At 36.4% G+C, this 23,660-nt stretch overlaps 1 protein-coding gene across 1 annotated transcript in view; it reads left to right on the top strand.

The window, feature by feature from the left end:
• LOC114655655 (ribosomal protein S6 kinase beta-1) overlaps nt 1-23,660 on the top strand; it is a 68,983-nt gene that overhangs the window by 40,399 nt on the left and 4,924 nt on the right. The window contains exons 6-14 of the mRNA XM_028806787.2: nt 7,329-7,386; nt 9,045-9,145; nt 9,500-9,590; nt 10,150-10,240; nt 18,268-18,375; nt 19,034-19,096; nt 19,182-19,259; nt 21,518-21,625; nt 21,970-22,082. Coding sequence (XP_028662620.1) covers nt 7,329-7,386; nt 9,045-9,145; nt 9,500-9,590; nt 10,150-10,240; nt 18,268-18,375; nt 19,034-19,096; nt 19,182-19,259; nt 21,518-21,625; nt 21,970-22,082 — 811 coding nt within the window. The remainder of the gene's footprint in view (nt 1-7,328; nt 7,387-9,044; nt 9,146-9,499; nt 9,591-10,149; nt 10,241-18,267; nt 18,376-19,033; nt 19,097-19,181; nt 19,260-21,517; nt 21,626-21,969; nt 22,083-23,660) is intronic.

Here is a 23,660-nt window from a genome sequence, read left to right as displayed (position 1 = left end):
GACCCAACAAAAAAAGAGGGCTATATGGAACATACCTATGGCACACATTGAGGACAAATATATGCAATGACCATTCTTTACCTGAAATGAAGTGACCACTGCATCCTGCCACTGGTTCTGAGGAGGAGCTTCCCCCTGGAATGCCCTCAGAAACAGGGCGATGGGCATTTTGCTGGAGAGCCAACTCTTCTGCAGGGGTTAGATCTGGACCACGTGGACCTCCACCTGTTTTTTGCTTGTCTGTCTTCTTATTAGCTTTAAAATTAATGTTTTTTATATTATATATGATTCTTTATGTCATCAGTTCTTTAAATAGTTATATACCAATATTTACCAGTTTGAAGTATATTCTTGTACTTCACTTTAACCTGTTCCCGTGTTCTCCTTGTGCTCACGTTTGATCTGGAATTATGACATATTAAATAATAATTAATCTGACACATAGGAAATGAAACGCTGCTTTCAGTAAGTACAATGCACACGCATTTAATTGTCGGCCACTTTTTGTCAGCTGTCTTTTCTGGTCTGGGCTGCTTTTGCAGTGTTACCACTTGTGCATATTAAATCTTGAAATTCTTCATGTCCTTCGAATGAAAGGTCTTGCTCCGCTTGTGTGAAAAAAAAAAATGCGCCCGTTGTTTCCTCATTTTGTTACAAAGACTTGCTGATCATGTTTTCTAGTCTCAATATATATATGGGCTTTTCAATCAGCGCGGGCGTGCGCATTCATCTCGGATGATTAGATCCAGCTAGACTAATCTAATACACAACTGCGTTTGAAAAACCGACTTATCCCGGATGAGTTTCACCGGCATTAACTCATCCAAGATGAGGCACCTGATCTCGGATGATTTAAGCGACATATGGAAAATACCCCCCTGGTCTGCTGGGCCAGCTGTATTCTCGGTCATCTTGTTTTGTTTACAAACATTTGCCCACTTCAAGACCTGTCTCATTGAGAAGACATACATGTTTTGTTGTGGGTTTATTTATCCTTCTTTGGGAAACTTAGTTCTTTTTATTTTTGAAACAGAAAATGACACATTTGGAGCTAGGAAGAGGGCATATAAACTGGCTGCATGTACTGTAACCTCATAGGAAGTGTGCAAAATACATTTTAGAAAGAAACTTGAAAGCCTTGTTACTTTTTAACTGGTTAGTTTAGTGGAATTTTAATTGAAATGTAAGCATGCTGAAATAGTATACCTCAGAAAACCGTTTTTTACTTTTGAAAGAGCAAAGCATAGTTTATTCAATCATTAGCCATGCCTCCATTGTCACCTTTAGGGTTATGAAAGCCAGAGCTCGTCCTGGCACAACAGGGCACAACAGAGCACAAGGCATGAACAGGCCCAGGATGTGGAGACGGCCTATCACAGGGCGTTTTTTTTTTTTTTTTTTTACTTTGAATGCTAGTGGTATAACTCTCAAGAACAGATTTGTGGTGTTCAGAATGTTGATACATGATAAATGTTTTGTTTGTATGCTTGCCAGTATTTTATTATGGAAAGTCGACATTTTATTAATCAGACCTTTTTCTCTAGTCTTTTTTTTTTTTTTTTTCTTCTTAATTTTGTTCTCCTAATCTCTTTGAGCCATTACATCCCAGTTTCTTAAAGAGTGGAATTTGATTTACACAGAATTAACTGCATAATGTTTTGGCTTGGAGCAAGAATCACACTACTACTCAATTACCGTTCAACCTTGGATCACAACAACAAACTCTGTGACCTGCCTTTCTGTAGCTTTTCAATGACATAGCACAGGATTTTTGCAAGTCCAGTGTTTGCTGAGACTTTACTGTAATTACTTAATTAAAAGAGGGGGAGAAAAATGTCCCCAGTCTATCCAAGTTATAAATGCTCTGTGCATTTTTAAAATGATAGTTAGGCCCCATCTTTTTAAAAAGTTAATTCATTTATTCAGTGGGTCTGTGCATATTTAAATGAAGAAGACAAAACCTAAAAATGTACATCTTCAGGTATAGAGAAGAGAGAAATGTCTTGAAATGAAGTCTGTTATATATTTACATGTCACTCCCATACGTTTGACATCCTAATACCATCATCACTGCATTAAGACAGTTTAGAAATATGACATGACACACTGAAGTTTTGGTTTATTCCAGTCATTTCAGCTGTCTGTCTAGCTTTTAACTAAATCATTTGACTCTTATATTACCATATGTATTATTTAAAGTACCCTAGGTTCTTGTCTATAAGCCAGACTCATGTATAAGCCGGAGACCAAAAATCATACGAATTTTTAAAATAAAATCGTATCATAGATAAGCCGGACTCATGGATAAGCCGAACGTACTATAACCTATAACTAATAGAAGGGAGGGAGGTCAGTGGTCTCACTCGCACCCATTTAATTTCTTTAAGGGGGGAGAGAGTGTGAGATATTGGCGTCTCTCTCACTCCCCGGCCGGAGCGCGTTCTTTCTGCTCTGGGCGTCGCCGAGTCAACACGCGTGCGTAGCGGTCATTTAAATTGTGATTTTATATGTAAGCATATTTAAATATATATCGCGGATTTCTGCGGACAATGGGTCTTTTAATTTCTGGTACATGCTTCCACAGTTGGCTTGCCCAGTTGATTTCATACAAGGGACGCTATTGGCAGATGGCTGAGAAGCTAGATTGCTTACTTTTCTCTCACTCTTGCGCTGACTATCTGTGATCCTGACGTGTGGGGATTGAGCAGGGGGGCTGTTTGCACACCTAGACGATACGGATGCTCGTCTAAAAATGCTGAAAGATTATCTTCACGTTGCTATCTTTTGTAAAGCTGCTTCCTGAAAAGACATGCTGCACAGTGCTTCGCATACTTAAAAGCTTGAAGGGCACGTATTGATTTTTGACTGAAAAACAAACTCTGTCTCTCTCTCTCTCTCTCTCTCTCTCTCTCTCTGCTCCTGACAGAGGGGGTGTGAGCTGCCGCCTTCAACAGCTTTGTGCCGCAGTGCTTCGCATACCTAAAAGCCAAACAGACATATTGATTTGTTTGCTTCACTCCTTTGAAGAGGAAGATATGTTTGCATTCTTTTAATTGTGAGACGGAACTGTCATCTCTGTCTTGTCATGGAGCACAGTTTAAACTTTTGAAAAAGAGACAAATGTTTGTTTGCAGTGTTTGAATAACGTTCCTGTCTCTCTACAACCTCCTGTGTTTCTGCGCAAATCTGTGACCCAAGCATGACAATATAAAAATAACCATATAAACATATGGTTTCTACTTCGCGGATTTTCTTATTTCGCGGGTGGCTCTGGAACGCAACCCCCGCGATGGAGGAGGGATTACTGTATAAGCCGGATTTATGTATAAGCCGATATTCTATTTTTTCATTTTCACAACTTTTTTCCTTAGATAAGCCGCGGCTTATAGACAAGAACTTAGGGTAATAATATTTACAACTCTTTACTACTGTTTGTAGCTGTAAAAAAAATGATGTTCAGCTCTCTTCTATTGTGTTTTATGATTCTGAAATTATGTGAACATAGTGACCAATTTATAATCCTGAAGATTTGCTCTTTACTTTCCTAAAACACTCCACAAAGTCAGCATTCAGAATGGCGATTCTGCTTATTGCTGCTAGAATAAGGATTTTGCAATAAGCAGTAGTACTATTACACATTCCCTTCTTTTGTGTTAAGTTTTTGTAATATTCTGCAGCCATCAAATTACCTTGCTTTGTGCCACATATGATTTCAATGTCAGTGTATTTCCCTTTAAAATTGTATTTGGGAGATTTTTGTAGAGCACATTATAGTGCACTTTACAAAGCAAGCAAGCACAATAGAATGGCATTTTCAGAATCTTTCCACATCTTTCTTTCTGCCTCAGATGAATAAGTTATTTTTCCATATTATTTTAGCTTTTATTGTGATCCTTTTCTTGTCATGTCAACCACACTTTTTTCCATGTGAGTTATCACTCAGAATAATTTAACATACTGACTTAAATAAGGCCTTACAGTGGACATAGAAATCAACTTTTCAACTCACCAGACTAATTTTTAAAAGTTAAACAAAATGAACATTTTTTTAAAGCAAACTGATATTAAAATTAGTTAAATGGAGCATGTGGCTCTAATTATATGAATGTATTTTGTAGTATAGTTATATATTTTTAGTTTACAAAACATTTGTTGTGCATTACACTACAGCAGTGTTATATTTTGGCTAGTAAACAACACACTGAGAGCTTTGGCATTTGGCCTTGCTTGCCTTTCAGAACAAAAACTGTATGCAATGTGTTTGTGAATCTGCATTGAATGGAAAGTAGAAACTTGTGGATTATGTTGTGGTAATGAATTAGTTGTCCTAAGCCACTGCTTGGATATCTTAATGAGAAATAATGATACAGGACATTTTCAAATCTGCAATACAAAGTTTAACCAATGCTTTCAAATGATGTTATTTGTTCCTATCAGAATTAAGACAGATTCATGCCATTTTTAAGTCTAAAGCCAAATATACTATTTATACTGTATTTTTTCAAGTATACCTTGTTAAATGCCTTCAACAGGTACATTGAGAGACCCTAAAACATTGTCTCAACTGAAGTCATCAACTAACAAATAAAAACTGTCTATAGCAGTGATAACTCAAAGTTCTAAAGATACCAGTTTAGACTTTATCACTATATTAAATGATGCGTTTCTGAGATAGCTAGATTTAGTTGAGAAGTGCCAAAATGTTGAAGTGTTTTTCCCAACGTGCACCAATGTCGTTGTTCTCTGTGAGAAGGGTGGTTTGATCTGAGGCTCTGACTGGAGTTAGATCTGTGGCATTGGGCCTGGACACGACTCGGAGGTGATCATAGGAGGTCTTCATGTCGTTGGTATCAGCGGCAGACTCCAGTTCCTCTGACTTCTCCCACCAGGTTTACTTCAGATAGCAGAGCCTGCGTTGGAGAAGCTGTTTTATATACTGGCACTTTTGTTCTTTGAGCACATATTGTCTGTTAGGTGCTCCAGTGACTCTTTTGCAAAGAGTCAAGTAGCTCACTGATGTAGGTTGACTGATGTTGAGTTTCTTGGGTGGCTTCTAGCCAGCTGGTGGTTGTTTCTGTGCAAGCTGGATGTTTATCTTGCATTTGACGTCATGTTGGTGAACAATATTTATATTTATAAACCTTTAACATAACACATTAAATATATTAAATTATACATATATTTTTTATATAGATATAGTACACCAACTTGAGATGTGAAAAATATATACAGTAATCCCTCGCTATATCGCGCTTCGCCTTTCGCGGCTTCACTCTATCGCGGATTTTATATGTAAGCATATTTAAATATATATCGCGGATTTTTTGCTGGTTCGCGGATTTCTGCGGACAATAGGTCTTTTAATTTCTGGTACATGCTTCCTCAGTTGGTTTGCCCAGTTGATTTCATACAAGGGACGCTATTGGCAGATGGCTGAGAAGCTACCCAACTTACTTTTCTCTGTCTCTCTTTCGCTGACTTTCTCTGATCCTGACGTAGGGGGATTGAGCAGGGGGGCTGTTCGCACACCTAGACGATACGGACGCTTGTCTAAAAATGCTGAAAGATTATCTTCACGTTGCTATCTTTTGTGCAGCTGCTTCCTGAAACGACATGCTGCACGGTGCTTCGCATACTTAAAAGCTCGAAGGGCACGTATTGATTTTTGCTTGAAAAACAAACTCTGTCTCTCTCTATCTCTCTCTCTCTCTCCCTGCTCCTGACGGAGGGGGTGTGAGCTGCCGCCTTCAACAGCTTTGTGCCGCGGTGCTTCACATACTTAAGCCAAACAGCCCTATTGATTTGTTTGCTTTTCTCTATCTCTGTGACTTTATATGCTCCTGACGGGCACTCCTTTGAAGAGGAAGATATGTTTGCATTCTTTTAATTGTGAGACGGAACTGTCATCTCTGTCTTGTCATGGAGCACAGTTTAAACTTTTGAAAAAGAGACAAATGTTTGTTTGCAGTGTTTGAATAACGTTCCTGTCTCTCTACAACCTCCTGTGTTTCTGCGCAAATCTGTGACCCAAGCATGACAATATAAAAATAACCATATAAACATATGGTTTCTACTTCACGGATTTTCTTATTTCGCGGGTGGCTCTGGAACGCAACCCCCGCGATAGAGGAGGGATTACTGTACATTATATACTGCATAATTCTTCATAAATCAAGTATGCGGACCGTGACACATCATTGTTTTAGACAGAAGTTAAGTAATAATTTCTTTGTGTCACTTAATTGTTTTAATACCTGCGTTAAGCCTGCTGTGTGCTTAAATGTTTAGGTTTTCTCAGAATGATGTTGCTCTTATTTTGTTTGCTAGTAGCTGTCCGGATGATTCTGTGTAATCTGAGAAAAATGCTATCTGGAGAGATATTTAAAATTGAACAAACAAAGCAGTACGTGAAAAAGATTATAACTACTACCTATATAACCTTTTCTTGGGTGTCAAAAGTAGGAGCTTTAAGGTTTGGCTTTGCTTTTGTGCTCTTATATATAGAGGACTTAACATCACTACACAAATGTGAGTTCTGACTAACAGAAGAACATTTTGAAAGATAACATAAAACTTTCCCACTGTGAGATCAAGCTGAGGTGAAAACGAAACCTCTAGTTTGACAAGTGATCTTGAACGTTCCAAGAAATATACAAAACCATATATGAAGAGGAAGAAAGTTAATGTTTTGGATTGTTTTAGGCAAGGTCCAGGTAAAACATGAAGAAATCTGCAGAAGTTTTGAAATAAACAATGGACCGACACTCCATAAAAAACATGTATTTGATATCTTCATTTTAAATCAAATCTCATTTTTAGTTCTTTTTTTGTTTAGTTATTGTGTAAGGTGTAAAAATAAGGGGTATCATTTGAAAATGAATTGCATTGATCAGTTATCCAAGGTGATACCATTCAAAAATATCAATTTCTTTGTTTTTTTGACAGAGTGCTTTTGGCGTACATCTAATTGTGCCAGTAGTGTAGCAGCCTCTTCGGGTGTCTGACTTTGGCAATCCTGATAATGGTCTGCCTTTTTAGACTCTTATCAGGTAACACATAACCCTTAGTTCCTGTTACAGAGTTGGTTATATGAATGGAGTGAAGAAATTCTATATTTTATTTTATGCCTATATTATTCTATAGGTTTGATAAAGTAAAGTATTCCTCTGACTACAGTATTATTGCTTTGTATAATTTTTTTTTTTTTTTTGTATCGTCAGTTGTACTCTTCGGTAACACCTTGCATCTGAAATATGTAATACAGGTAATGTACAAAAGCAACCTTACAGACATAATAAAGCAAATATATATATATTGATATCTTTCAGGTGGAGAACTTTTTATGCAGTTAGAGAGAGAAGGAATCTTTATGGAAGACACAGCTTGGTATGCCTGTAGTTGTATATTATACTTCAAAATGTAATTTCTCAAACTTTTTGTTTAAATAAAAAAGAAAATAATGTGGTTAAAGGATTTCTGTCCGTGTCCAAATGTTGGCTTTAGGTAGCTTCTTCAACTAACCCAATCACAGCCCCAGGCCTAGTTCTTCAGGTGGATTCTTTATATCCCTTTCTCTGGGTCAGAATCTTTTATCTTTGAACCATCATGCAACTCAATTTTTAGAGTCCTTTCGCATAGACCACTTCACCCATTGTAACCTTTACTTAAGAGTGCGGCAACTGAACTCTTGAGAACCCTTGGGGCAAACAAACCACCCCTTAATACCAAGGATAAAATTCAAGGCAGGTTTCAGGCATAATTCTGTTTGGGTGACAAGCATGTGTGAAACGGTTATAGTTGGACTTGATCTTGGGGTATGTAAGCTATCTGTTGGTGTAAAATTTTATTAAAAAGCGAGCAAAGCATATGTAGGAGGATGAAAATTGCCAGACAGATATACTGTAGAATTGCATATGGAGTCAGTGTGACTTGTCAACCGAAAACACTGACTTGCTTTCTCCATTTCAGTGGAGAGAGCCAGTGCCCTCAAAAGAAGAAGTCCTTTATTCAACATCCTCTATCCAGATATAAAGTAGAAAGCTTGAGGCACAGACCAAAAACAATGAAACATCACAAACAAGCTTCTGAAATTAGGTTAGGATTGGGAGAGTTACTGTTCATGACATAGAGAGGAGCTAGAGAATTTGGGAGGAGATGCTGCTACTTCAAACTTCATTTGAGGTAATTTAGGTATTCCTTTGGGAGGAAACTCTGGGGACATACCCAGGACTTATTAAAGTGATTATACAGTATATCTCATCAGCCTGAGAATCTACAGGAAGAGCTGATGTCTGCTGCTAGGGAAAGGCAATGGGTGGTCTGCACTGTTCAGCTTGTTACAACCACAGCCCTCACTAAGACATATGGCAATGGTAGTAAGATGGCCTTTATTACATTATGGTGGTTTCAGGAAAATGCATTCTTTTCTAGTTTTAATCTGATTGCAGCTTGTGAAATCACAACATTGTGTAATGAAATGTCTTAACAGGCTATGTAACCTTGAGTAATTCACCTAGGACTGCTTGTGCAGGAATTGTAAGAAGGTGATATTCACTTTTATAAACACTATATAGAATAAAAATAGGTCAAAAACTGTCGTCTCCTATGAATAAGAGGATAAGCTAAGTCTGTGATGATGGCATACTGTGCACACCAGGATTGGTGTAAACTAGTTTCTAAATAATCCCATGACTGTTAATCATAAAATAAGGGTTCTTATTTTAGAAAATCATAATACAGATGTCATCATTTTACTTTTAATCTCAAAAAGTGATCAAAATGAATTTAATCCACACAGGCCCCAAATCACACAAATTCTGCCTGCTCATTGGATCTTTTGGTAATCACCTTGCCATAGAAATAAAAAAGAAAAAATTCTGTGCAATGCAATTAATTGCTGTTTGTTCACCTTCAGTTTTATAGAGTTTAAATGCAGTAGTATATACAGATTTAATGTGACTGAGCTGCTAGAGGACATAAAACAATTTGCTGCTCATGTTTACGGAGTAATTTTTCATTGATAACCTTTTTAACTTCTTTTTCAGCTTCTATTTAGCAGAAATATCTATGGCTCTAGGGCATTTACATCAAAAGGGGATAATCTACCGAGACTTAAAACCAGAAAATATCATGCTTAACAGCCAAGGTATTGAACATACAGTTACTTTCATTAACAGAGGGAAATTGGCTTGATTTAAACCAGATCTGTTATATTTTTACTTTTATATGTAGCCATTGTAAATAATGGTCATTAAGTATCTCTGCAAGTTGGAATTGCCATTTTTTGAAACTTACAACAAACCGTGTATCAAGTTAAAAGTAATCCTTGTTAGTTTGGTTTTTTTTTTGTTCATTTGTGAAAAATATACAGGTGTTATGTAAAGACACTGAATAAACATGAATATCATCTATAAATAACTTACATGTGACATAGGAATTTGCAGATTTGCACATAATTCCTTTCATTTTATTAGAATAGAAATGTGTGTGTTTATTTCAGGGCATGTAAAACTCACAGACTTTGGTCTCTGTAAGGAATCAATACATGACGGAACTGTGACCCATACTTTTTGTGGTACAATTGAATACATGTAAGTAATTGGCTGAGATATGTAAAGTTTGTTGTTTCTGGTTATTTTTAACATTTGCAGGTTAAAGGAATCACTAATTTGTTTATCATTTGATATCCATGTCTAAAAAGAATATATTACAGTAGCCTATAAAATTTCAGTCTTTTCACTTTTACCTTGTACAAATAATGAAGCAGAGTTAAAGAATTGTAAAGAAAAACACTGAATACAATGTATCGAAATCAGCAACCAGGGAACCATTAGATTTTATGGCTTCACTTGATGTTCCCTCAAGTATTCACTGTTTTTAGCAAATCTCTTCAAAAGAGCTTGATGGACTGAATGGTGTGCTATCTTTTGTCAGAATTGTTATTTTCTTTGTTCTCTTTCTGCACGAACATAGGAAACTTAAACATGCATGCTTCTTTACTAATTTTATTAAACTTCATGAAAAAATATATATAACCTCACATTTCATTAAGATATGAACTCTTTGAGGAAAGTTTTCATACTTTCATGTTTCTATTATTTGTTGCTACACTATATTTGAATATAATACTCTGTTTTCTTTTGTTTTCAGGGCACCAGAAATCTTAATGCGGAGTGGACACAACAGAGCTGTTGATTGGTGGAGCTTAGGAGCCTTAATGTATGACATGCTGACTGGAGCAGTAGGTGCAAACTTCACACTGCATGCTCTGTCACAATTAGCTGTGCAACTGTTTTACAATTTTTATAGCAATTAATTTTACTAATAAATTATGGAAGGTGTGAAATAAAACACTTACTTAATTGCTTCAATGACTCAAAAGTCAAGGCCAAAGATAAGTGCACTAAGAATGTAAGCACATTCAAAGCTTTTTAGCATTATGTTTCTTGGTTATTTCTGTAATTTATGTCAATGGTTGTATAAAGCAATCCTTAATATTAGGATTAAATTTTGTATTAGCTTGAAAATGTTTATGGTCTTAAATTCATAGAGATGTTCTGTCTAAGTTGTTCTTTACTATTGTTTAGGCTTGTAATAACTGTTTTACAATGGGATATCATAGTTCTTTGTTAGTACTGTAAATCAAATTCTGACATATTCACAAACTACCTTCATCATCATATTTTTAGAAAACAAACTTATATGATGATGTGTTGTTGAATTGATTAAATGTACACTTAACATATTTATATATAAATTTATAAATACAGTGGAACCTCTAGATACGAGTTTAATTCATTCCAGCACTGAGCTTGTATAGCGAATTTCTCGTATCTAGAACAAACGTCCCCATTGAAAATAATGGAAATCCAGTTAATCCGTTCCGCATCCCAAATATATTAACATAAAAATCAATTTTCCTAACAAATAACACTGATAAATTATATATACTGTAGTCTACCTTTAATAAATAACACTGGTAAATAATATAACTGATTATTAAAAGAATCAAACAGGTGTCCAAAGTGCAGTAGAGCATTCAATAAATCTTTAATCCTTAAAACAGTTGTGAAGTGGAGGTTTAAAGTACATAAGAATAACAATCCTTTAACACGAGGTTAAAACGTCAACAGGAAGCAGTCTTCAAAAAACAGATGACAATCCCCGGTGCTTCTTCTCTGTTAGCGTCTCACCTGCTTCTCCCATGCGGGCTCTGCAACAGGCGAGACACTTAATGCAGCTGACCTTCTCTACACTGTCCTGCTTCAGCTGTTTGGCTCGCCTGTTCAGCTACACGCGAGCCTGTACTCGCTCGCTCTCTCGCACCGACTTCCTACTGCTGCGGATTCCTGCCTCCTCCTGCAACCTCTGTTCTCTCTCCTCTCCTCTCTTTTCTTTTACTTCTTCTCCCCCTTAACCGGCTCGCGCTTCTCTATATATGCGGGGAAGACATGGCAGCTGCTAGGGTTACCACTTTTAATACAAAAAAATAAGGGACGCATACGTATTGATTCAAAACGGGACGCGCAATTTCATTCTCAAATACTGGACGATTCCGTATTTTAAAGGACGGGTGGCAACTCTGCCCAGCCCATCAGCCACAGGACAAATCATGGATGTGGGCAGTTTCCCACCTGTGCACTTAGGTGAGAAACGCAGACACCGCAGATCACCCTGCGGCTCGCTACAGCTACCACGCCCCCTCGCTAAGCCGCGAGCTATACCTACAGCCTGGCTCGTGGCTTGTTACGTGAACCAATGCTCGTATTTAGATCTGAATTTTTCGCTCATACTTTCCTCGTATTTTGAATTTCTCGTATACAGAGGTGATCGTATCTCGAGGTTCCACTGTATAACATTTATATATACATTTTAAAAGTACTTCAGCACATTTTATGTTTTTCAAATGTAATACTATTTTGCCCAAGTTGTTTCCTTGTTTATAGGAGCACTACGTTCACTTACATTGAAATTGGATGAAGATACATTATTCCCTGTCACAGGTTGTATTCTTTTCCTCCACAAAAGCCACATTTAAGTGTGACTGGCCTTATACAGTCAATGGCTACTTTATTATGAACACACCTGTGTCTAAACGGTCAGTCATGTCATTGCAAATCAAAATGTGTGTGTGCGTGCGTATATATTATTGTTCAAAAAATATCAGAAAGCTTTGTCAGGCAAATGAGCACCAACAGTGAACACTTTATTTATTAAAACATAATAAATATTTTAAAATAGTTTAACATTTATGAATATAAACTATATTTTTTTAAATGTCTATCACATTAATTCTTAAACTTGAATAGCTTTGAGTGATGGATTAGGAGGTAGTATGTTTAGTTTTCACTTACACACTGCCTTATCAATGTACTACATAGATTGTACACATATTACAAAAATTATAGGAGTACATGCTTTACCAATAAAATAGGATTTTAATTTTGAAAGTAGCTGAAGCAACACAATCACAAACACTAAAGCACGTAATGATGTAGTTTTGAAAAACTGTTTAGAAAACGCCTCTGCCTGTGATTTCAATGATATACTGAAGTCAATAGACTCCTGGATTCTGTTACAGCAATATAGTTTTTGAGAATTAGTAAAATTCTGATTCCTCCCATAATTTATGGATAAAATTACCTACAAGTCCCAGAATTGTAGAAGACAAAATACTGTGTGGATCTCTCTTACTTGCCTTGATCCATGATATCTGTTGCACTTTTTATACTGATGTATGGTTACAACTACAGTGTGCAACTACTCCATGTCTTTAACTTAACAGTGTGTCATTAACACTAGAATTACCAGAGCCTACGAAAAAACTCGTAAATCCGTCCCACCTTAAATCGCGTCTTAAAGCCGTTTGCACATCTCCGCCAGAGTCTTTTGTCATCTAAATGTGCTGATAAACAAAAGCTTCTAGCAGCCAGCTATTCCATCCCCCCACCGACTTAGCATGAACTCCTAGCTCATGCCTTGCCTTGATTTGATTAGTTGGGATTGAAGTGGAGTTTTACAGTGGAAATAATTCGAGCGTTATTTGGAATACACGCATTTCATGTGTGTCCCGTTTCTACAGTATAGTAGTAGTCTGTGCAAACATATTTTTAAAACAGAAACGTTTTTCATATTCTAAAAGTAAATGACAAAATGTAGGCATAAACTATATAACGTATGAAGCCTGAAGTCCATATATCAAAGAAACACTTTCACAAAAGGTACAAATAAGAGAACACGTGCGCTTTTCTTCAAAAGTATAACTGCACAAAAAAAAAAGCCGCGTTAGCATGCCACATTGACATTCTTACTACATCTGCTGCGGTGGCGTAATGGGATCAGCTCCTGACTGGGGATCAGAGAGTAGCGAGTTCGATCCCGCATGGCTCTTATTCTTACATTTTTAGAATAACAACATAAATTTCTTTTCAGTCTGTAACAGCCGGTGTAACTTATCATACTGGTAAAGGTTAGCTTTTTTTTTTTTTTTTTTAATTCACTTTTAATTCCCGCAGTCGATGCATACTAACGCGCCCCCCCCCCCCCCCAAAAGGGTTCTGACACATAAACGCTGGCGAAGCTGCCTTCCCTCGTATCTCACCGTCACTTGATTTTCTTTTTATTCGGTTTTATTGAGTGTTCCTGCCAGTCCCCACATGTTGCTGTATGCTGTTTCTTTTGTACTCCAGGACATGCAGAGGAGAGAATGATTTCACATTATTTATGCTGTTTTCACATAAAGACTGCAGTATACTCGTGACTGCATTCTCGTACCAATGCACTTTTCCATCACCTTTTCCTGTAAGAAGCAATGTACTCACTTCTCTCTATGCTGTGGTTTCTATTACACACCTGAAAGAGACAATATATGTGAAAACTTCATCGCACTAATGCAATATTATTTGAAAACGAACAGTGTCAGATCAGGTGTGAAAATTTTATGTGAGATACGAAGAAGGCAGCTTCGCCAGCGTTTATGTATCAGAACCCTTTTGGGGGGGGGGTGTTAGTATGCATCGACTGCGAGAATGAAAAGTGAATTAAACAAAAAAAAAAAAAAGCTAACCTTTACCAGTATCTCACATAACATTTTCACACCTGATCTGATGCTGTTCGTTTTCAAATAATATTGCATTAGTGCGATGAAGTTTTCACATATATTGTCTCTTTCAGGTGTGTAATAGAAACCACAGCATAGAGAGAAGTGAGTACATTGCTTCTTACATGAAAAGGTGATGGAAAAAGTGCATTGGTACGAGAATGCAGTCACGAGTATACTGCAGTCTTTATGTGAAAACAGCATAAATAATGTGAAATCATTCTCTCCTCTGCATGTCCTGGAGTACAAAAGAAACAGCATACAGCAACATGTGGGGACTGGCAGGAACACTCAATAAAACCGAATAAAAAGAAAATCAAGTGACGGTGAGATACGAAGGAAGGCAGCTTCGCCAGCGTTTATGTGTCAGAACCCTTTTGGGGGGGGGGGGCGTTAGTATGCATCGACTGCGGGAATGAAAAGTGAATTAAAAAAAAAAAAAAAAAAAGCTAACCTTTACCAGTATGATAAGTTACACCGGCTGTTACAGACTGAAAAGAAATTTATGTTGTTATTCTAAAAATGTAAGAATAAGAGCCGTGCGGGATCGAACTCGCTACTCTCTGATCCCCAGTCAGGAGCTGATCCCATTACGCCACTGCAGCAAATGTAGTACGAATGTCAATGTGGCATGCTAACGCGGCTTTTTTTTTGTGCAGTTATACTTTTGAAGAAAAGCGCACGTGTTCTCTTATTTGTACCTTTTGTGAAAGTGTTTCTTTGATATATGGACTTCAGGCTTCATACGTTATATAGTTTATGCCTACATTTTGTCATTTACTATTAGAATATGAAAAACGTTTCTGTTTTAAAAATGTGTTTGCACAGACTACTACTATACTGTAGAAACGGGACACACATGAAATGCGTGTATTCCAAATAACGCTCGAATTATTTCCACTGTAAAACTCCACTTCAATCCCAAATAATCAAATCAAGGCAAGGCATGAGCTAGGAGTTCATGCTAAATCAGTGGGGGGATGGAATAGCTGGCTGCTAGAAGCTTTTGTTTATCAGCACATTTAGATGACAAAAGACTCTGGCGGAGATGTGCAAACGGCTTTAAGACGCGATTTAAGGTGGGACGGATTTACGAGTTTTTTCGTAGGCTCTGGTAATTCTAGTGTTAAATGGCTGATTGGGCTGATTATGTAATAGTGAATTGTTGCAAAGGACAGGTTTGTGTTTCTGGGCATCAGAAATAAATTTGAAAATGATTTAAAATGTTTATGGTATTGTTTTACATTATACTGTATAGATAGATAATGCTTTCTATCATGAGATTTAGAATGCAACAGCAGCTGAACTAGCACCATGCTGTGAAAACTGCAGGGAATTCCGAGTGCTATCAGGCATGTATGTGCATTTAACAAAGCGGCAATATCTAACTAAAGTCGCTTAAGTCAATGTAGCATGACATGTAGAAATGCTATGAACGAGCACAACTACTCTTAAGCAGAGAGCACAGAGGTTTTTAATGGATTCTTCAAGAAAAGATAGATGTTTGCATGAAATTTGAAATGTGTAAGTCAGTTCTTAACAAAATGTGTACAGTTCTACACTGTGGTTATTATATCTTGAAATAGTTGAAGTATGTTTTACTCACTGAGTAATAATCATTACTAAAATATGCCCATGGCTATCTGTGTGAACATTTTAATTTATTATTCTGATGTTTTTCTGAGAAGTAAATTCAGAATGGAGTTTAGCAGATTTAAAATGTTGTAACAAAAAGTCAAAAATAATTATCTAAAGCTTGTAAGCATCAGTCTCATTTTTGTTTTTATAGGATGTATACCTTCACAAGATGCTTTACAAAGCAGTCAAGATTTGCAATTCAGATAAACAAGATAAAATACAAGGTCATGCAATAGTAAACACAACAATAAATAAAAATTATAAAGAAATTAACATTGACCTGTTTACACATGTACATTTTAATGTAACTAGGGGGCTCTGTCCCATGCTCGCTTCGCTCGCGGGTGTTCTGCGCTAGCCACTTTGCAGCTGTGCCGCTTGCATATGGGGAAGCGGATGTACAATTTAAACAGATTGTTATTTTCATGGGAATTATTACATGTGCATAATAGACCTAACTATTTTTACATTACAGTGAGTACAAAATAGTAAAATGTAATAAATAAATTGTATAAAGAGTGTTTAATACTGAAATGGCCAGGTTCACAGGATCTAAGAAGCTTCATGAGGTGATAAGAGGGAGTGAACTGAACTGAACTGACCATGAACTGCATACCCAATTCCTATTTGATCAGCAAACATTGGCGTTGATTGGACTGATGTTAAGGGTTGGACTTCAAAATTTGTATCTCTTGTGTAAGAGGACTGAGTAGGGAATGCAACTGGTGGAAGACAGTAGTAGGACCATTAGAAGCCATTGGGCTAAGTCATTGGCAATTTTATATAATATAAAATATTATATGTAATTATAATAATAGACACCCAAGAGATAATTACACCTTATGCAATCAGACAGGCTACCCTATAAAGTAGATGGGTGACTTGAGATTCACCTGACCATTTAAGGAGGGTGTACAGTAGTGGCCAAATGTTTTGGCAGTGACACAAATGTTGTGTTTTACAAACTTAATTGTTTCTGCATTTTCAGATTTTTTTTTTGTACATGTTTCTATGGTATACTGAAGAAGTTTCAAAAGCTTTTATTGGCAAATGCATCACATTTATGTAAAGAGTCAACATTTACAGTGTTGACCTTTCTTCATAACTTGTGCAGTTTGCTTTTGCATGCGGGATAGCAGCTTCTGGGCCAAATCCTGACTGATGGTAATTCTTTCTTGCCTTTTTGGTGCTTGGAATTGATCACAATTTGTGGGCTTCTGCTGGTCCACCTGCTTTTTGGGAATTGACCTTAGGTTCTCAGTGGGATTAAGATCTGGGTAGTTTCCTTGCCACAAGTTCAAGTTTTCAATGTTATGATCTCTGAGCCACTTTGTTATAACTTTTGCCTAGTGACATGGTGCTCCATCATGCTGGAAAATACAGAGATCATCACCATATTGCACCTGGATTGTTGGAAGAAGTTGCTCTTGGAGTACATTTTGATACCATTTTTTATTTATGACAGTGTTCTTGCACAGAATTGTGAGTGGGCCCACTCCCTTGGATAAGAAGCAATCCCACACATGGATTGTCTCAGGATGCTTCACTGTTGGCATGACACAAGAGTCATTGTAGCGTTCGCCTTTTCCTTCTCTGGAAATCTATTTTCCAGATGTCCCATACAGTCGGAAGGAGGATTCTTCTGAAAAAAATAACTTTGCACCAGTCTTATGCTGTCCAGGCCTTGTACTTCCTGCATAATATCAGTCTCTTCTTGATGTTTTCCTTGAAAAGAAGTGGTTTCTTTGCTTCCTTTCTTGACACAAGGCCGTTGTCCAAAAGTCTTTTCCTCACTGTGCATGCAGATCCACTCACACCCATCTGCTGCCAAATCTGACCAAGCTCTGTCTCTGGTGCCAACACGATTCTGTACCTTACTCCTAAGAGGTGACGGTCCTGACACTTGCTGGACACTTTTAGCTGATCATTTTGGGCCAAAATAAGTGAAAATGGGTTTTTGTGATACTTGGGTGAACATTTTTTTTTTTTTTTGTTAATAAAGCTCTTTGCAATTAATTCATATGTATCTGATCATTCTGCACAATAATATAAAAACAATGTGAATTGCCACTACAAAAACTGAAGCCGCATATTTTGCAAAACACAACATTTGTGTCACTGCCAAAACTTTTGGCCACAACTGTAGAGGCTAGAGTTGCTGAGACATGCCTGTGGCCACTAAGGGGGAGTCCTAGCAAGTATGCCCAGGAGTTCCCTGATACACTGCAAGATAATCCCCACTCCTCTGTGGGTCTTACATTGTAAACTCTAGAAACTTTAACAATTGAAATTCAGAAAAGGGCAACTGTTTCTAAGGTGGTGGTACCACCACAACTGGCACCAATAATCACATCACAGTGGTAATTTAATAAAGTTTACTAGTAACATAATTGGTTCTAATGGGGGGGAAGGTATGTATTTTATTTCACAGCCTTTGACATCAACAGTGCTAAATCAATATTTGTATGTTTAATATAAGATAATACAGTATGTCTTCATCTTCAATTTATCATTTCTCAATTTAATTGCAGCCACCATTCACTGGTGAAAACAGAAAGAAGACAATTGACAAGATTCTAAAATGTAAACTTAATCTTCCACCCTACCTCACTCAAGAAGCCAGGGACCTGCTCAAAAAGGTGAGTCCAACTGAGAGTTTTTGCAGTCCTTTACGTCAGTGTTTCTCAAACTGATTCCTGGAGATTCACTGTGCTTTCTGGTTTTAGTTTCATCTAACTTATTTAATCAGATACCAGCTCTTTCCTATAACCGTAACTGTGTAATCTGCATCTACATTTATGTTACTTTGCAAAATTCTAAAGTAATATATTTGTGTTCTATTCACAGAAGCTGGTTAGTTTTTGTAAAGTGTACTTTTTGTTCAAGAATTTATATTTTGTTTCAGTGACAGTGTCAGTTATTAAAGCATCTACTTGGTAATGAGGACACAGATATGAAATGATATCAACTAACAGCTCCTTTGTATATCATTGCTGTGTTCACAGGTGCTTGTGATTTGGTAATTTTCAAAGTAAATAAAACTATTTACAAAAAAAAATACTTCTCAAGATTTAAAGAAAATAAACTATACAGACCATAAAGGAAATCACTGTCTTAAGCCAGTGTTTTGAAAACGTTTCCCTAAATTAACCTTTAAATACTTTACAAATGAGAATGAGAGCCAAGTAGTTGGAATGAAAGTCAGAAAGCACAATGGAGTTCTAGGACTGAATTTAGGAAACACTGTACCACATCACTGTATTGTGAATCCCCTCTTTATTATTTATCATGCTGTAGCTGCTAAAAAGAAATGCATCATCTCGACTTGGAGCTGGACCAGGGGATGCAACTGAAGTTCAGGTAAGCGCAGCATTCCAGGACTGTGTCTCTCTTGGTTTGGTTGATGCTTTTTCAGCTTTCATTCCCACTGCTCTTATCTTTATAGACTCACCCCTTTTTCAGACACATCAACTGGGAAGAACTGCTCGCCCGAAAGGTGGAACCTCCATTCAAACCAACTTTGGTAGGTTTTACTAAAGGAATATTTCTTTGAGCCTTTTCTTTAATATCATTCATACTCTTTTTATTTAAAAAAAACAAAAAAACTGCAGATGCTTTTTAGTTTAAGATATTGATTCTGTCTTTGTTTTGCAACAATGTAAGATTATTCTAGTATTTACTGTTTAAATCTCTTTAAACTATGGATGAGGTATTTTTGATATCAAATTTTCTTATTAATAAAAACACATTTAATTTTCTTAAACAATTAAAATAAGATAAATAATAATTAAAATAAATTGTCTAAGTGGTTGTTGATATTGTCCAAGTGCTAAAATTGAGATTTGGAATATATTTAATTGTTCCTGCACTTCTAAAATTTGAAAAGGAATCTTGGCAGGTTGCATAACTAGATGTTATGTTTTTTATTAATTTTCTTTTAAAATGTGGGAGAATTTATGGGAAGTTAGTGGGATTTATATTTTATACAAATAGAACAGGTGTTGTAAATAATTAATAACTTGGACAGTTTTACTTTATTCTAGGTTTTCTCTTTAGAGTTCCAAGTTTCGTGAACCAGGAATATTACATCTTTTAATCATTCAAAATATTATGATTTTTATTATATATTACACAACATAATACAAGAAAATAAATACAGTTCCACAAATAGTCGAGGTTTTTCAATATTATATTTCGAAAAATCACGTTTATACTGTTCCTCAAAAGTGGACACAAAGAAACTGAAGTGTGCAGAGAGCTCTATGGAGGACTGCGAATGTCTGCATTGTTTTAATTTTGCAGCCTTGAAATGATTTCCTCTGACTGCAGGTCATTACCGTTTTCCCTTGTTAGTGTTGCCGCTATGCTACAGTCTGACTTCACAAGCAGCGTGCTTATTTTGTATGCTGTAATGCCCTGTAACTCTTCTTGTTTTGTGGGTCAGCATAATATTACGGTGTTCTTAGCCAATTTCATCAACTTTTGCTCAAAGTTCTCCCAAGACATGCTGTGTTTAGCATTGTTTATTTTTCACAAATGAGCCAGTTCTATTCCTGGATGTTAAACAATGTAACTTGTAAATACTCAGCGTGTCTCTATCAGCTGTTTCAGAGAAGAAAAGCAATAATATTTCCACATGCAAATTAAAATTACTAGTTTAATTGATAAGATTATGGATTTAGACTCTTAACATAAGTTATTTAGCCAGTGGTTAAGCATTAACATCCCTAATTAGTTTTAGCCTTGTTTCTTCTAAGTCTGTGCCACTAATTTTGCTAATTAAGGGAGTGTTGCTTATTACAACCATAATTGATTTGATAAGTGTAGCACAAATACATCTCCAGGCTTATCATTGTGTTGTGTGTCTTGTATTTGCCATGTTGATGTTAATTGAAATGAAATACATACAGCTTTGAGCATTACTGAATTTAAATAAAGAAAAGATGCCTGAATGAGAATGTAGCTAAAATATGTTTGCGTTAAAGCTTAACATATAACTATTTTGTTATCAAGAAGGAGTGAACTCTGTCCTGTTTACAAGAAGATTTTGCATTTTAACAAATGAATTTACAATCATTTGTAAGAATTATTTTTTAATATGTTGATTTTTCTAGGAATAGGCAGGTTCTTTGAATTATTATTGTTGTATATCTGGCTGAAGCACAAGGTGATTTACAGGAGGAAGTTTTAAAGTTAATTTTTCCCATTACACCACACTTTCTGTATTACTGGATTTGTTCTTTTAAAATATCTCTTGATGATTGCATTTCCAATTCCAGAAGCATGTCTGTTATGTCATTATGCATTTGGATTTGGTTCACATTTTCAGCAACATTTTGCGAACTGGTAGAAGAAGTGCAAAAGAAGATCAAATATGGGTGCACAGTGTGAAAGGGGATATACAGCAGAGCCTTTAATTTAGTTTTGAAACTACTCAAACAAATTTCAAGTCCTATTCTTATGATTTGCTTCTGTCTGCAGATTTCTGCGTCTCATAACAAGCAGCCTGCTCATCCAAGTTTCCTGTTAGTAGTAACTTAGGCTTTTACTTTAAACCAGGATTTAGCATATACAGCAAAATTTACAAAGCTAATTACAGCCCTTTATGGAATGATGTTTTGTCTTCTCTATTTTTAACTTGTTTGCATCAAAGTAAATTAGCTTGGTTAGTATGTTTTTAAAACCTGAAAAAAATTGCAGCTCTCAAGCTTGTTCTGGTATATTTTTTCATGTGTTGTACTTCATCCCAGTTATTTTCTGCTATCTGTCCCTTTGTAACAGCAATCAGCCGATGATGTGAGCCAGTTTGACTCGAAGTTTACAAGTCAGACTCCTGTGGATAGTCCAGACGACTCAACGCTGAGCGAAAGTGCCAATCAAGTCTTCCTGGTAAAATTCAGTGTTTTAAGAAGGTTAAGGAAAATTATTTGCGCAGTTAATCAGGGATAGTTGACTTAACTTCACTTTTGTATACTGAAGTGTGCATGCAGAAGCTCAATTCTGAATTTGACAAGAGGCACTGAAGTGCACATGACGTAATGGCCATAAGCCTAAAAATACAGTATGTTTGTTAATATGGAGAAATCTCCTTCCATTATGGGCAGTGTCAATTTTCCAATTGCATATTTTGTTTTGTTTATAATCACTGGGTTTCTTTTAAAATGGACATTTTTATTAATCATAATATTTTTTTATTTATTCTGAAAGTATATTTTCCTCCTTTCTTTTTCCAGGGGTTTACTTATGTAGCTCCTTCGGTGCTGGAAAATGTAAAAGAAAAATTTTCTTTTGAGCCAAAAATTCGATCACCACGAAGAAATATAGGAAGCCCACGGACACTTGTCAGGTACGAATCAATTAGGCTGAAAGATGAAAGTAAGTAGTGAATGTAATGGCTAAGTCACTGCCATAACTAGATTGTCCTTTCGTTCTTTAACTCTGTCGCTATTTAGGTATAATACTGCAGCATTTAGCACTGCTTCTTCCCAGCTTAAGGGACCAGGCTTTGATTCATAGCCAGGTGACTGAATGAATGTGTGAAGTTTACAAGTTCTTGCCTTTTATACATACATTTTCACTTTGTGCTCTGGGTTCCTCCCACATCCCAAAAATATATGTCTTAGGTTTATTGGCCTCTCTGAATTGGCCCTGATTGAAAGTGTAGGTTGCATTAATGTGATTTATGACCTGGCACCCTGTATGAGTTTCTACCCAGTGATGTTTGCTTTGGAGATGTAAAATGGATGAACGGAAGCGAATTGGGTAACTAGTTATCATGCAAGTACAGTATAATACAAAAGCACATTGTGTGTCTTATGAAAGTGGATTTGTCACAGTGTGTCCTGAGTTTAAAAGTTACCCCTGGTTGTTGCCTTTGTGAAACATGAACATTCTCTCCACGTCTGTGTAGGTTTTCCTACAGTTACTTCAGTTTTGTTCCCACAATCTCAAAGATGTTTGTTTTTGGTTAATTGGCCACTGTAAATGGGTCCCAGTTTGAGGTAGTGTGAGTGAGTGTGTGTGTGCTTTGTGATAGACTGGTGCCTTCTCCTTGGGGTCTGGGGTAGGAGCACCGGGTGTGCTGATAGATCCTGTCCTGCGTGCCCGGCCATTGCAGGGTGAACACATGTAGAGTTGTGATCATTTGGAGTGTCTAATGCTCAATGTTTTGTTTAAAGTAAACTTAACCTTTCACATTGCACACCATGCTTGAAGTAAAATGTGGATTTAGGTTTGTTTATTTGGCCTAAGCCTTGTTTAATCGTGCTGTTTTGTTGTAAGTATTAACCGGAGTGTAATTTACTGTTTAATTAGCAGAAGACTTTTATCTCTGCACTTAGCCCCGCATTTTAAGTACATTCAGATATGCAGCTAGCTGGAGGAGTGAATTCTAAAATGAGTGCTTTGAATGTGAACAATGTGTATGCTTCTAGAACTATTAAACTATTAATATTAACCCTTGACAAAAAAACAGTTTCTTTAAGTCATTTGCCGAGAAAGTTTGGGAAAAGTATAAGAGTATAACTAATATCTGAAGCCTGTAAACTTCTGGAGTTAAACAAACTAAATCCAGAAAAAGTTTTATCTGTTCTGGCACGTTGTACTGTCACTTATGCCACCTATCAAAGTCATTTGGAGTAAGAAAAAGTTCTCATTTTATAATTACTGGATCTTTAAATGAAAAACTGGTTTACAACAATTTTACAATAAAACATGAACTCAGTCAATTTCAGTTTGTAGGGCAAACTATTTTCTTTTGTAATCAATCAATAAGCTATTTTTAACTTGCGTATTCTTTCCAGTGGCAGGCAACACTACTTTCTACTTGAATGTTTTAAATTAAATTTTACATTTTTATTTTGTTGTCTTACTAGTCATTGCAAAGAAAAATAAAACTAGGTGGAACCAACTGTATAATAACTTA

Source organism: Erpetoichthys calabaricus, chromosome 8 (genome assembly GCF_900747795.2).
Source record: "Erpetoichthys calabaricus chromosome 8, fErpCal1.3, whole genome shotgun sequence".
Classification (NCBI taxonomy): Eukaryota; Metazoa; Chordata; class Cladistia; order Polypteriformes; family Polypteridae; genus Erpetoichthys; species Erpetoichthys calabaricus.
Note: the sequence above shows the minus strand (reverse complement) of the source record. Positions and strands in the feature narration are given on the sequence as shown.